Source organism: Erpetoichthys calabaricus, chromosome 15, assembly GCF_900747795.2.
Source record: "Erpetoichthys calabaricus chromosome 15, fErpCal1.3, whole genome shotgun sequence".
NCBI classification, from domain to species: domain Eukaryota; kingdom Metazoa; phylum Chordata; class Cladistia; order Polypteriformes; family Polypteridae; genus Erpetoichthys; species Erpetoichthys calabaricus.
In genome coordinates, this window is record NC_041408.2 from 74,622,274 (window position 1) to 74,635,698 (window position 13,425).

Sequence of the window (13,425 nt, forward strand, 5' to 3'; positions counted from 1 at the left end):
TGCAGGAATTGCACTCACCTTCCATCAGTCATCTATGGCCTTGCTGTTTCTATGAGCGGGTCTGGGACCCTCTGCAGCCTCCCTTAGGAGGGATATTCAGCTATCCTCTAGCACAGGGGTTCTTAACCTGAGGTCCGTGTACCCCTAGGGGGGTCCATGAATGGGTTTCAGGGGTTCCATGAGGGTCAGATAAAAATGAACATTTATATTCACTATATAGCCCTGTACTGTTGATTTATAGAATATATAGAAGTAGTAGTAGTAATGTTAGTAGAAAATGTAGTAGTAGATCTGTTTTAAATTCTACAAGAGACTTCCATCCATCCATCCATTTTCCAACCCGCTGAATCCGAACACAGGGTCACGGGGGTCTGCTGGAGCCAATCCCAGCCAACACAGGGCACAAGGCAGGGAACCAATCCCGGGCAGGGTGCCAACCCACCGCAGGACACACACAAACACACCCACACACCAAGCACACACTAGGGCCAATTCAGAAACACCAATACAAGAGACTTGTATTTCATAATTATAATGAGTGGCCATTACTTTTTGCATAAAAGGGAGTGTTTTTTAGATTGTTTATTTTAAAGTTTAATAATACTTTGTGTACGACATATATGTAGGAGACAATCCAATCTTGAGAAATAAAAAGTTTATACTCATTGCATGCAAAGTTGTGTTTATGTGAATATTTCTGGGGAAGGGGGCCCATAGCTTTCATCAGATTATTAAAGGTGTTTGTGACTCAAAAAATGTTAAGACTCACAGCTTTTTAGAACACCCCTTTAGAATCATGTCTTTAGGATGAAGAACACAGTAATAAAGCCACCATTATAGAATATATTTGTTACAAACTTTCTTTAATATGTAAACAGGAATACATAAGGACTAGAGCTGTGTTGCCTATTAAACAGCAGTCCCTCCCTTTAACTCAGGGTAGTGCTTTCCACCTCTCCGTAACCTCCATCTGCCAAAAATGGTGTGTAGAGATAAGAGCTAATGTGGAGATTCCCTCTCTCTTCATAACTCTGGTGGAGCCTTTGCCCTTTTCTTTGACAACATGATATCTTTCTTTCCCTCAGTAAGTATTCTCTCTGTTTTGTGCTGGTTAATATTGTGTCCTGGCACATATATCTCAGTCTAATTATAAAAAGGAACATGCAAAGTCACTTCTCCCACAGCTGAGCCAAAAATCCCTAAGCTTGCAGTCTTTCAATATGTTCTGACATTGATGAGTGACTAATGTAACTGGAAATCTGAGACTGCTCTAATCCAAAAGTTTCAAACAGATGATAACAGATACAGTACTCATTATAATTTTAGAGTATAGCATAAAGTCAGTCTAGGTTTGAGCTTCTACAGGAAACAGCCTAAAACAAGAATGCACTGAAATAAAGTCTAAGCAAAATTACTGGAAACAATTTGGAAACAGACAGCTGCATTTAGTTTAAATGTTCATAATGGTGAGATTGTTACTGAAGCCTTGTGCTTGCTGGAGCTAAACTTCTCATCTGCTGCAAAGTTAACATGACAGCAGAGTGAGTTATAAATTAACTTATCAGATGTTAAAATACTTATTACATTTTAAAGTACGTATTCCAAATTCAGAACCTGAAATACTGTACATAACTGCACACATGGTCTAAATTTGGCTGCCTTACGTACTGACAGAAAAATAAAAGGAGCCTGTCTGCAGTTTTATTTATAGCAGAAATCTTAATGTAAGCCCGTATTTGATCTTCAGACAATTAATACAAGGCTTACAGCAGTTTAAACACACGTCCAAAAAATACTTGATTTTTTAAAAGTAATAACTACAAACACTTATAAGCTGGGACTCAATCCAAGTCAGCTGTGACAGCACAGAAAAACCAAAAAAGTTTGAATAAGATTTTGCAAAATTAAGTATGCCTGCATAGTGGCCTGGTATATATAACCTTCGAAAGCAAAGCTGATAAAAAAAAAAAAATCAATTTAGGGGTCCATGACATCACTCCAAAGGCCTGGTATATTTACACCCTTCAAGCTGACTAACACTTAAATAGTCTGGCATGCCACAGATGCTGCAAAGACAAATGGATAATCCTGTCTGTGCTCTTTTTTGCTTTTTAGAACACCTCTTTAGAATCATGTCTTTAGGATGAAGTATATAGAGTAGTAGTAATAAAACCACGATTATAGAACAGGAATGCGTAAGGACTAGAGCGTGTCACCTACTAAACAGAAGCAGTTCTGAAACAGATATGGTTTGCTTAAAGTTGGAGCATTCTGAATCCCTGCCATGGAGTATTTTTTCTTAAGCCTTCATCTGTTTATATAATGTGCTGTTGCAGCCTTTCTTGGTGACAAATGCCATAAATTGGGACATAATCATAATTTTAAATGTGGGTAGGGTAATGGGGTAGGAAGTCCTGGATTAAACTACTGACCATGCCATTCTATGTGTACAGTTTCCATCTTTCCCTTATCTGTGAGGATGTGTCTCACTTTAAATTGGGAACTTTAAAGTTAGACTAGTATAAATGTGTCCAACAATAAATAGGCCATCTATACAGGGATTGTTCCTACACCTGGTATTGCTACAATGTGCTGTAAAATGAGCACATGCTCCACACCTCCTCCTCCTCCTGGTATTGCCAGGATAATCTACTTCTCCCTGTGATGAATGGAATAGGTGCAGGTAAAGGATATACTGCCTTATATGATAGATAGATAGATAGATAGATAGATAGATAGATAGATAGATAGATAGATAGATAGATAGATAGATAGATATTAATTTTAGTATAGTAGGCAAGATAGATAGATAGATAGATAGATAGATAGATAGATAGATAGATAGATAGATAGATAGATAGATAGATAGATAGATAGATAGATAGATAGATCTTTTTATATTCATGTAACATTTAGGTGAGAAAATTAAGTAACTTCATGCTGATTAGCCAATACAGTATTCACCAAATAATTTTAAGGGGCACAAAATCAGCTTTTCAAAAACTGGTACAGATCTAAACTGGAATAAATCACTCTTATGGGCAAATGTGCCTTATAACTGTTTGTAAATGTAATAACAAATGGGATAAACTTGAAGACAGAATTGAACTAAAGTTGTGTTTTTAAAATAAAAAATATTAAGATTAGAGGTAAACAAGTTATCATTATTAAACATTTTTCAAGTGTTAAATTATTTAATTATGGAGCTTTTCAAATGATGCATCACAATGCAGTTTGAGGGGTGTTAAGAAGATAATGCTCTAACTCAGGGGTAGGCAACGTCGGTCCTGGAGTGCCACAGTATGTGCAGGTTTTTGTTCCAACCCAGTTCCTTAACGAGAACTCAATTATTGCTGATGAAGCACATATTGCTTAAGTGACATTTTAATGCTTCATTTTAGTGGTCTCGCTTGTCAAGGTTCTCCAACCTTAATTGCTTATTTCAATCTTAAACTGCTGCATTCAGTGTTTTAATTGCTCCTTATTAGCAATAAGATGTAAAAGACAAAGCAGCCAGCAGTTCTCCAGCTAGCTTTTTTCCAATTACATCTGTGTGTGTTCATCATGCACGGTTTGATTTAATAAAACACTTAATAGAAAAATGTGACAGACTGAAAATGATCTGTTTTAGGCTTCAAATCATTTGGATGATATCCTTGGAAAGGAAAAAAATCTACGATATAAAAGCCTTACATTGCACAGACTAACAAGCCATAAAATTAAATAAGGTCTGAGATTGGCAATGATTGGTTTCTAATTAAGCAATTGGGTTGAATGAAAACCTGTAGCCACTGCGGCTCACCAGGACCGACATTGCCTACCCCTGTTTTACATCTTATTGCTAATAAGGAGCAATTAAAACACTGAATGCAGCAGTTTAAGATTGAAATAAGCAATTAAGGTTGGAGAACCTTAACAAGCGAGACCACTAAAATGAAGCATTAAAATGTCACTTAAGCAATATGTGCTTCATCAGCAATAATTGAGTTCTCGTTAAGGAACTGGGTTGGAACAAAAACCTGCACATACTGTGGCACTCCAGGACCGACGTTGCCTACCCCTGCTCTAACTTGTTTTAAACTTTTAATTTCGATTTCAACCCTCAATACAGAACAACAGAAGAGATCTGCAGTAGAGCTGTAATATTAGTCAAAAATTAAAATTTAAAGAACTCATTAAAATAAGTTTATATAAAAATTTTTTAAATATTTAGATTTTGGCATTTGTTTGTACTACTGTATATGTATTTTTTTACATTTCTTATTATTCTTGCTTTTGTGCATCGGTAAAGCATGAAATGTCTATGATGGATTGTCTGTGTGCACAAAGTGTTGTTGTCAAAGACACAGCTGAACTGAATAACAAAGAAAAAAAAGTTAAAGTTAAAAGATACTGTGTGATCCACACATAAGCCTGAGGAGTGTCACCACAGTCAGTTTCACTCTGTCATATATTTGTAACCCGATCCCAAACCGTCACCAAGCCCCTGACCCCACTTTAATTAGTCTAGTGTTCTGAAAGTTTAACTACTCCAGTCCTTGCGCTTTACATTTTTGTTTTATTGAGTTTATAATAGTTCCCTTTCTTGTGTTTAACAACAGAAGCTAACAGCTAAGTAATCTTTTCCCTTTTCTATGTAAGAGGGTCTTGCTGTCCATGTCTAATTGAAAGATAAAGCTATAAAATGTCATATGGAGCAAGCTCAATGTTAACGGATTGTCACAAACAGACATACAGTGTGGGGTGGCTTTCCAAGCACATCATAATCTGACCTGCATTTAACAGATTGGATGAGTGTCAGAGATGGCATTGTACAATAGGAACAAATAAAAAACAAAAAACAGAAGAATTTGATTGAAACACACAAACATTAGAAACTAATAAAGTTAAATATTATGTTAACGCAGCAATAAAATTAATATTAAGTATCTTGTTTAATCCAATCTTGTAACAATTTCAATACCATGTTTGAAGTTGTTCACTTTCTTCTCTTCATTTAACTTTAGCAACAGTTGCTTTAGCAGCCAAACTGTTATTGGAATGTGCCACTGAGTAAGCCTATTTATTCAAAGCTTTCTATGTTTAGCTATAAGCACTGAAGGAATGTGCATACTGGGTTCCAAAAAATATTTATAGTATATGTATACCGCATTCTTTCTATCTATCTATCTATCTATCTATCTATCTATCTATCTATCTATCTATCTATCTATCTATCTATCTATCTATCTATCTATCTATCTATCTATCTATCTATCTATCTATCGTACATATACATACACTCATACATACATATTGTATTCCACCAAACACTAAGAGAAGCAAATGTGCAAAACTGTGTCCCCTTTTCCCATGCGTCTATTAGAGCAGCAAGATCTCGGATTTACTAAAATTTGGAGATTGACCAATTCTGGTACATCATTATATTATTTTTGAAACACCAAAGGCGTTTACATCCTTTCTAATTAAAGGCTGATAATGCAACTGTGCTTTAATGAAGACTTCTACTAATAAAAATAAGACTTTCTCTAACGATACTGTTTTTTTTTTAAAGCACATCTTAAGCAAGTAATCAAATGATAAATTTTGACTCACCTATTTCATCTTCTGGAATGAGAGATTCGATTGGAGGATCAAGCTCGGAGCTTTGTGCCAGGTAATTCTTGACTTGTGTCATGAACTGCCTCACAGTCTGCAGCATGTCAGTGCCAGAGACGTGGCATCCTTTGTTCTCCTGTAGGAAGCTGATGTAGTCTTGTACCAGGCATCCAAAATAGGTACGTTTGTCCCGCGACACTTCAGCAATTCTTTTAATCATCCTTTTCTCTGGAGTCATGAATGAGCTGAAGACTCCACTCACTTTTCGGAACTGAGTCTTGACAATGTGGGGAAGAACGAAAGAGGTAGAGCGTTTCTTTTTCAGTTTGAGTGGGGGAGCCATGGTTTCCGAGTCACTCTCAGGCCCATAGTCATCCTCTGGGCTGCTGTCCTCACAGCCTGGGCAGCCAGGAGGAGGGAACGTGCGGTCCATATCCAGGGAATCTGAAGATGATGTAGAAATACTCATATCACTCAGCCTCTGACGGCCTCCTCCATTCTGTTGGACATGCATGGCATTTTGGGAACACAATGTAGCATTTAATGTTGTGTTGGCATTTAGCCTTTTGGATACACACATGTCCTTTTCCGAAGTTCTGGAGACTACAGCCTCAGGTGCGTTTGACTGCATTTCTGTGTCCCTGCTCTCTTGGACGGTTTTCTTGCTTTGTTCACTTTCACTCAGGCTGATGCGTTTTTTTAGTCGTGGTGGGGGGACAGGCGTGGTCTTCTTTGAGTGGCTTAGACCGGGTCCCATGGTATTATCTTGGTGCTGCTTTAAACAGCTGCTGGTTTGGGGCATGCTCACCTGTTTCACTTGGTCTTGCAAAGCAGATGGTTTTTGAATTACTGGAGGGGGTGGTCTTGGTGGAGGAACACGAGATTTTTTCTGGGCAGAGGAGTCTTGGATTTTTGGTCGCTTGAGAGATCCTCCAGCACCTTTTGCTTGCTGATGTACTTCCAAGAAGAGGGGGTTAACAAAACACAAAGCCCCGTTGGTCTGGCTGCATTCCAATTCAGAAGGAGTTCTTGTATGGAGAGAATGCACACCGTTTGAGAGGGGTTCCCTGGGAATTTGTTTCTTGAGCTCACCCAGCCTGCTACATTTCACAGCATTTGGAGGAATGACAGCAGAATCCTTGTTATTGTTGAACAGGGAGGAATTCCAGAATCTATAAACAGAAAGTAAAAAAGAAGGTTACAAAGAGAAAAGTTAAAAAGAATTAAAAATTCTTGAAGAATCAAACTTACTCAGATCTTTGTCAGACCCCGCCAAGTGCACATACACATTTCTGAAATAAAACACACAGATCAGCAACTCTGACTCGTAGTCTGAAGCACAGCCCATGTTTCTTGAGTGACGCAAGACTCCAGAGGCTGAAGTGGGAGGTCTTTAACAACAGATGTGTTGCTCTTGCTTTTTCCTCCCCTCCCTTGCTTGTGACTCTTATGACATTTTCTTTGGGGCAAGCAGAGACAATGTTTGCCTTTTCATTATTCATTTAAACAGATGGCTATATGTGGATTTTTCTAGGTATCTTTTGTAGTACTAGGGTATTGTACTGTGTTAGTCATTATGAATGCAGTGAGAAGTAAAGCAAAAGGTGTTAAAAAGAAGCTGGCAGTGTGCTTACACTGCCAAATACGATGGTTATCAAACATCAATGTTATCGTTCAATTTTTGCCTCTGCTTCAACTGTATGATTCTGTCCAAGTCACTTAACCTCTCTGTGCTTCGGCTGTAAATGGTTTCTGTAAACAGTTGTCACACACCCTGACCTTGTAGTTTCCTTTGCATAAAAGCAGTTTGCCAAATATACATAACAATAGAAAAAATGTAAAATTTTCTGACTTAAAAGTCTCAATTTTTTAAAAAACAAGAAAAGAAACTGAAGTATGGTACTTAGGAAATGAAGACCATAACATTCTCAAACCTCTGAAGCCCAATTCAGGTTTGTGAAGGACTGAAGTGTAACCTGGTAGCTCAGGGCACAAGGCAGAAAAACTCTGGACAAGGCATCGGTCCTCTCACAGTGCCCACTTACACACATCTACACCAATACTGGGGCCAATCTGCAGTCGTCAATGAGCCCAACACATAGTTATCTGGGGATCTGAGAAGAAAACACAACACCAAGGTGCTCGAGGCATTCTTTAAGGATTTTGAATTAAGCTGACTTGATAGCTTCTTCTCCATCGTGCACATTTTATTGTTTTACACACTCACGCAGTGCACCCTTCCACTCCTGTTTAGAAGAACATGCAGACTCCACATGGACAACAATCAGGATTTGGATATGTGAAGCAGTTGCACTGCTGTCCAACCCAGAAATTAAGTTTATTGTAAACTTGAATTGGCTTCTTGACCATAAACTTGTGAATGGTAACTATACGGTACTTTTGGTTAGCAAAGCAGCAACACCAATACAAGTAAACCAAACAATAATTAGTCCTCAGATTGGCACATGTGGTTTAACACTTAGATGGACACATTTCAGTTACACAAAAGCCAAAATGCATTTAAACATTTTAAAGAGTTTGGCAGTTTATTTAGGGGATGACATAAAATTATGCATTAAGTCATTTCAGTATATGCAATACTATACAAAAACATGGTCCTAGTTACTTAAGCTTCTGTTTAATCATGAAATAAAAATATACTGTGGTCACTAGCTTTTAAACTACAAAGATTAAGCCAGAGTATCAAGGTGGTGCGGTGGTTAGTAAATTGTTTCACAGGGTCCCAAGTTCAAAACCCAGTGGACGGGGTCTACTCATTATCCATTTGGGGTTACTCTCACATCACAAAGATGCACACAGTAGAGTAACTGTCAGCTCTAAAATGACCAAGTGGTTTGGTGGTTAGCTCTTCCTGCGTTGTACCCAATGGTGCAGGGATAGGCACTAGCTTCCCATGACTTATGACTTGGATAAGCGGATGTCAAAATGAATGGATGGGTAAAAGTTAGATGTGGTGCCCTCATCCAGGATTTAGTCTTGTTTTGTGCCCAGGACTGAGAATGTACACCAGATCTCCACTACACTGAACTACTGAACATAAAAAAGTTAAAAAACTGGTTGATAACATTAGTGGAAATACCTCGTGATGGACTAGAGTCCCTGTGTGTCACCTGTGTCATTATGAACTTAACTGTGTTAAGTGAATTAGACGATGAATGATGGATAATAAAAAATTAGGTGCATCAAGCAACAAACATTTTTGCTGCCTTTTGAAGAATGCAAACTATTCTAGTTAAGTCTAGTGGGTATCTCTGTCCTCTATGGAATATCTACTGGAAAGCATCTGGTAGTTCCTGACCCAATGACTCAACTGCATTCTGAGTTATCAGCCAGTAAACACTGTGTTTTTTCCGATAAATGCATTTTCTGCTTCCATGCGCAGCAGAATTTATGACCACTGAGGGGCACTAATGGATCAAATTGTTAATCTTCTGTTAAAAATTTTTCTCCAGCAAATTCTTATATTTGCATTACAAACCTATAACACAGTACTCTGTGTCAGGAAAACTGCAAAACAGAATTGAGATATAATGAAAAGGACAGCTAAATAAGTATAACTGAATTGTTTTTCAGGTTTTCTGAACATGACGTGAACTACATATATATCTATATCTATATCTATATCTATATCTATATAAATATATATATATATTTGAGACAAAATGATGCCAGTTAGATCTATTAAAGTTTACAATTTGATGTACTGTATTAGTTATTATCCTAAAAGTTTGTATTGGCTAGAAAGAACTATAAACTGTGTGTGCCTGTAGAAAGTGTGAGGTCACATATTACATAGCCAACATTTATTTAAAAAGTAAAATACTCATTTGCTTAAAAGTCATACCGAATATTACTTTTATAAGATGGATCTTTCCATCCAGTCATCTTCATAAACACCATAGACCTGTACAAGATTGTAAGGAGCCAAAGCCTCTCAGTAGCACAGGGCTTCAGTCAGTAATAAAGCCCCAAAGGAACTTTAGGGCGTCACAGGGCACACTCTCATATACCCACGCTTATTCACAACAGATTATTCAATGAGATCAGTACATCAAACACATACAACTTTTAGGGTGTGAAAAGCTGCTGGAGATCTAGGAAAAAACTCATTCTGATCCGGAGAGAGCCTGCAGCCTCTACAATGAGAGTGGCCAGGGTTGGAAATTAAATCTGAACTTCAGGAGCTGTGAAAATACAAAGTAGTTAAGGCAAGAGAGGTCAACACGCGGCTTTTGTCTAACGTTGAAAAAGTTCACCCACACCAATAAGTTCATCAAGAGTGGCAGGAAGAGGAAGCCCCAGAAATGTGGCAACGGAAGCGGAAGCATATTGGAGACACCAGAAGATTGTCGGGATAGTCTGTCAAGGTTGCTGGGACTTGGCAATTACAATGTCAAAAGATGGAGAAGACCATTGTGAGAGGCAAAGCAGAGCTTGTGTTGCAGAGAGTCAGAGAAGCAGCACAAGAAGATCGTTGCTTGAAAGCAGAGGGTCTCTCAAGCCTGGGCCAATGGAAGCAGTGGGACCTGGCACTTGAGCATTTGTTATCCTGGAAGGAGCTCTGGGGTCCTAACCAGGGATGCTGAGCTTCCACCTGCACATCATAACTGACCACTTGCCAACCCCAAATAACCTAAAGATCTGCAGCAAACAGGAAGATCCATCTTGTAAGCAGTGTGGCACATTCCTCTCTACCCTGAACAACATTCTGACAGGATGTTGCAAAGTGCTTGGAGAAGGCTGCTATAGGTGGAGGCATGATAAAAACATTACAGAAATTGCCAAGTGGATGAACCATCAAGGATCAAACTCAGTAGACAACAACAATCACCTCTGAACTTGCTAGGTTCTTAAGGAGGGAGATAAGGATCCTAGTGGAAGAAAGACTGCCATGAACTCTCTTTCCATTCTGCAACATCTTTCAGATTGAGGGATGCGAGTGGATTTGAAAAAGAAACCTGTCTAACCAGAAGAGGTGGCATTAACCACACTCCGGCCAGATTTGATTCTGCTATTCAGGAACAAAAAAACTACCCTGGTAGCCGAAACTTATGGTTCCCTACAAGGACAGGGCTAATGTAGTCTTTGCTGCCCCACTCAGGCTAGGTGTTCAGGTTAAGGGAAGGAATGTGACCCAGAGACACCTGCTGAAGATGCAGAAATGGTTTTGAAATCTAGTAGCACCATCTGAAGTAGCTCCCACAGTCCCTGCTTATAGAAGAGCATCTTTCATGTTTACTTTACTTCAATGTAATTGGAATATATTAAATACGTGAACAGTTCAAAACATGCTGAAAAACACCTCAGTGTTGTTTTGGATTCCAGGAAACATGTCGTGTTTGGTAGTCTGTCAGTTTCATACTGAGAGAAAAACAACAACAGCAGTGGCAACAGGTAGCTTACTACCTTTGACATTTGACACTGTTTTTCCTACAACACATTACAAACCATATTTCATAACGTAAGAAAAGAGATGGCTGTGCTTTTATGTTATGTGTTACACAGTAAAAAAAGTATTAAAACATAATTTGGTATACTGTAAACACAACATCATTAAACATCTTTCTTAATTATTGAAAACAATTGCTTTTTCTTTTAGTACATTACAAAAGATTACCTATTTTTAGAAACTTCTACTATGGATTAATATTTTTTTGGGTTTGTTTGCTTTTATATTTTTATTCACATTCCAAATGCACACTCAGTTTCATGACTTACTGTTGCTTCATTTTCTCTATGGAACTTTCTTAATTATGGTTGAAATGTGCTCTCCACTGAATAACACAAATATACAGGATTTTTTTAAATTAATTTTCAGTAAAAATAAATGTACAAGTCATTTTAAACATTCCTCTTGTTTTAAATAATAAAACAAACACTGACATTAAAATTTTAACAGTGCATGTGTTGTAATCATCCAGCGCATACCAGCAAGAGACAATTAAATACTTGACCATACCAGAAGATAACCCTGTCAAACCTGATTAATCCAGTTCAGGATGAGGTAAGGCCAGGAGACACCTTGGCACCTTAGGTACAAGGCAGAAAACAGCCCTGAACGGGGCACCAGACGACCGCAGGTCCATTTAAAAACACACCCATATATGCACACACAATGTGGGTATTCAAACAAAACAATGTTGAGAGGATAAAATGCATTGAGAACATTATCCTGCAGCTTTAGTGCCTTCCTAACTGGAATTTGAAAGGAAAAGTCAGAATCACTAAACTACTCAGACTAAACCAGCACCAACTGTATTTAATAGAAGCAATCTTATGTAAGCGGTATAAATGTGTAATGTTTAGCTTGTAATTTCTTCCGAAGGGATCAGTAGTTTAATATCTCTGCTGCTATGTATTTAATTCTGTTTAAACTGGCACATATTCTTAGAGATAACAAGTGATGAATGGATTTCTTAGTCTCTGTATTTAAGACATTTGTTCACAATAAAAAAGCAGGTCTACATATCCTCAGCTCAGCTATTCTAATACATCAATGATGTGTAAACAAGCTGGGGACTCTGAATTAGTTTAAGGTGAGTGGGTATAAAATGTATATATGTTAGCTGACCTGAGACAAAGACTGGACTCCTTTGGTACTGTGTCTCTTTGGAGAATCCTTGCGTACCGCTGGATTGACTTTGTGTTGAATGTGTGGTTGCTCATGGAGTCCTGACTGAGGTACATTACCTGCATTGTGAGAGAGTGTCAGTTTTGGCACTACGGCCACATGGCGCAATTACCCATGCATGATTCTGCTCGCACGATGCTCACTATTGAAGACCTGAGCGGCTGGACCAGGCCAAGGGGACTCCCACGCAACACCTGGCTATGGCAGATAGACTGTCACTTCCAGAGGGTGGGACTGGACCGTGTATCTGCCTGAGGGGTTGCCAACCAGGATTCCGAGCTATTTCATCTTGTAATGTATGCAGCAATGTGCTGTACCAGTGCATGCTCTCCAACCTGACCTGACCTGTTAGCTAAACTGTATATTAAAACTAGCCTTATAGGATTTTACTTTCTGAGTATTTAAGCAGGAAATCACAGGAAAGTTTCTTGTAAAAATATAATGAACATTTTCTATATCTAAAAGAAAAAGGCCATCATCTTATTAATCTCATCATGAAGTATTCCCAATTTGTACCCCTTGTTATCTCCCAGTACCTTTGATAAAGATTTATAAATCAGTAGAACTTGACTTTAAGTTCTTTAGTTTCCAGTACTAAAATAAATTCACTGTTATTGTTATAGCTGATTTTTATAAATTATTTATTTCTCAATCACTGGGTCGCAGCCCACTTTTGGTTCTAGGGCTGGTGGGTCACAAGTAGCTAATGTTTATAATGGTAGTTGGTCATAGTGGGTCACAGAATCAGAATATCATGCTCTTCCCCTCCCATTTGACACTTGCAATCGATTCACCAAAGAGGACCTACTCTTCCTCTTGGTGGGTCGTGAAGACACTAGCATGGGAAAAAGAGGGTCAGAACACCAGAAAAATTGAGAAACACTGTGCAAGGTGTAATGACTAAGGCTATGAATTTCAGATGGTTACTTATTTCATTACTTCTACAAACTCATCAAGTGACATTGAGGAAGTCATTTGACTTACCTGTGCCCTAACTATAAACGCTAAGATAGGTAAAGGATTTGGCTAAATATACAATAATAATAATAATGATGATACTACAATGGTTATGTATTCTCTGCTTTGCAAGAAGGCAGGTAACTGACGATTTGACATGTCAACTATGTTATCAATCCACTAAAAGCAACATTTTACTGGTGTAAAATTAACTATGT

General features: G+C 38.2%; 2 protein-coding genes across 2 annotated transcripts in view; both read right to left on the minus strand.

Annotated features, from left to right (window-relative positions):
• LOC127525979 (uncharacterized) overlaps positions 1-13,425 on the minus strand; it is a 340,677-nt gene that overhangs the window by 290,247 nt on the left and 37,005 nt on the right. The gene's annotated exons all lie outside the window — the stretch shown is intronic.
• Positions 1-13,425, minus strand: part of rin2a (Ras and Rab interactor 2a) — a 220,293-nt gene that overhangs the window by 44,743 nt on the left and 162,125 nt on the right. Inside the window, exon 9 of the mRNA XM_051919613.1 lies at positions 5,596-6,770. Within this exon, the coding sequence (XP_051775573.1) occupies positions 5,596-6,770 (1,175 nt within the window). The remainder of the gene's footprint in view (positions 1-5,595; positions 6,771-13,425) is intronic.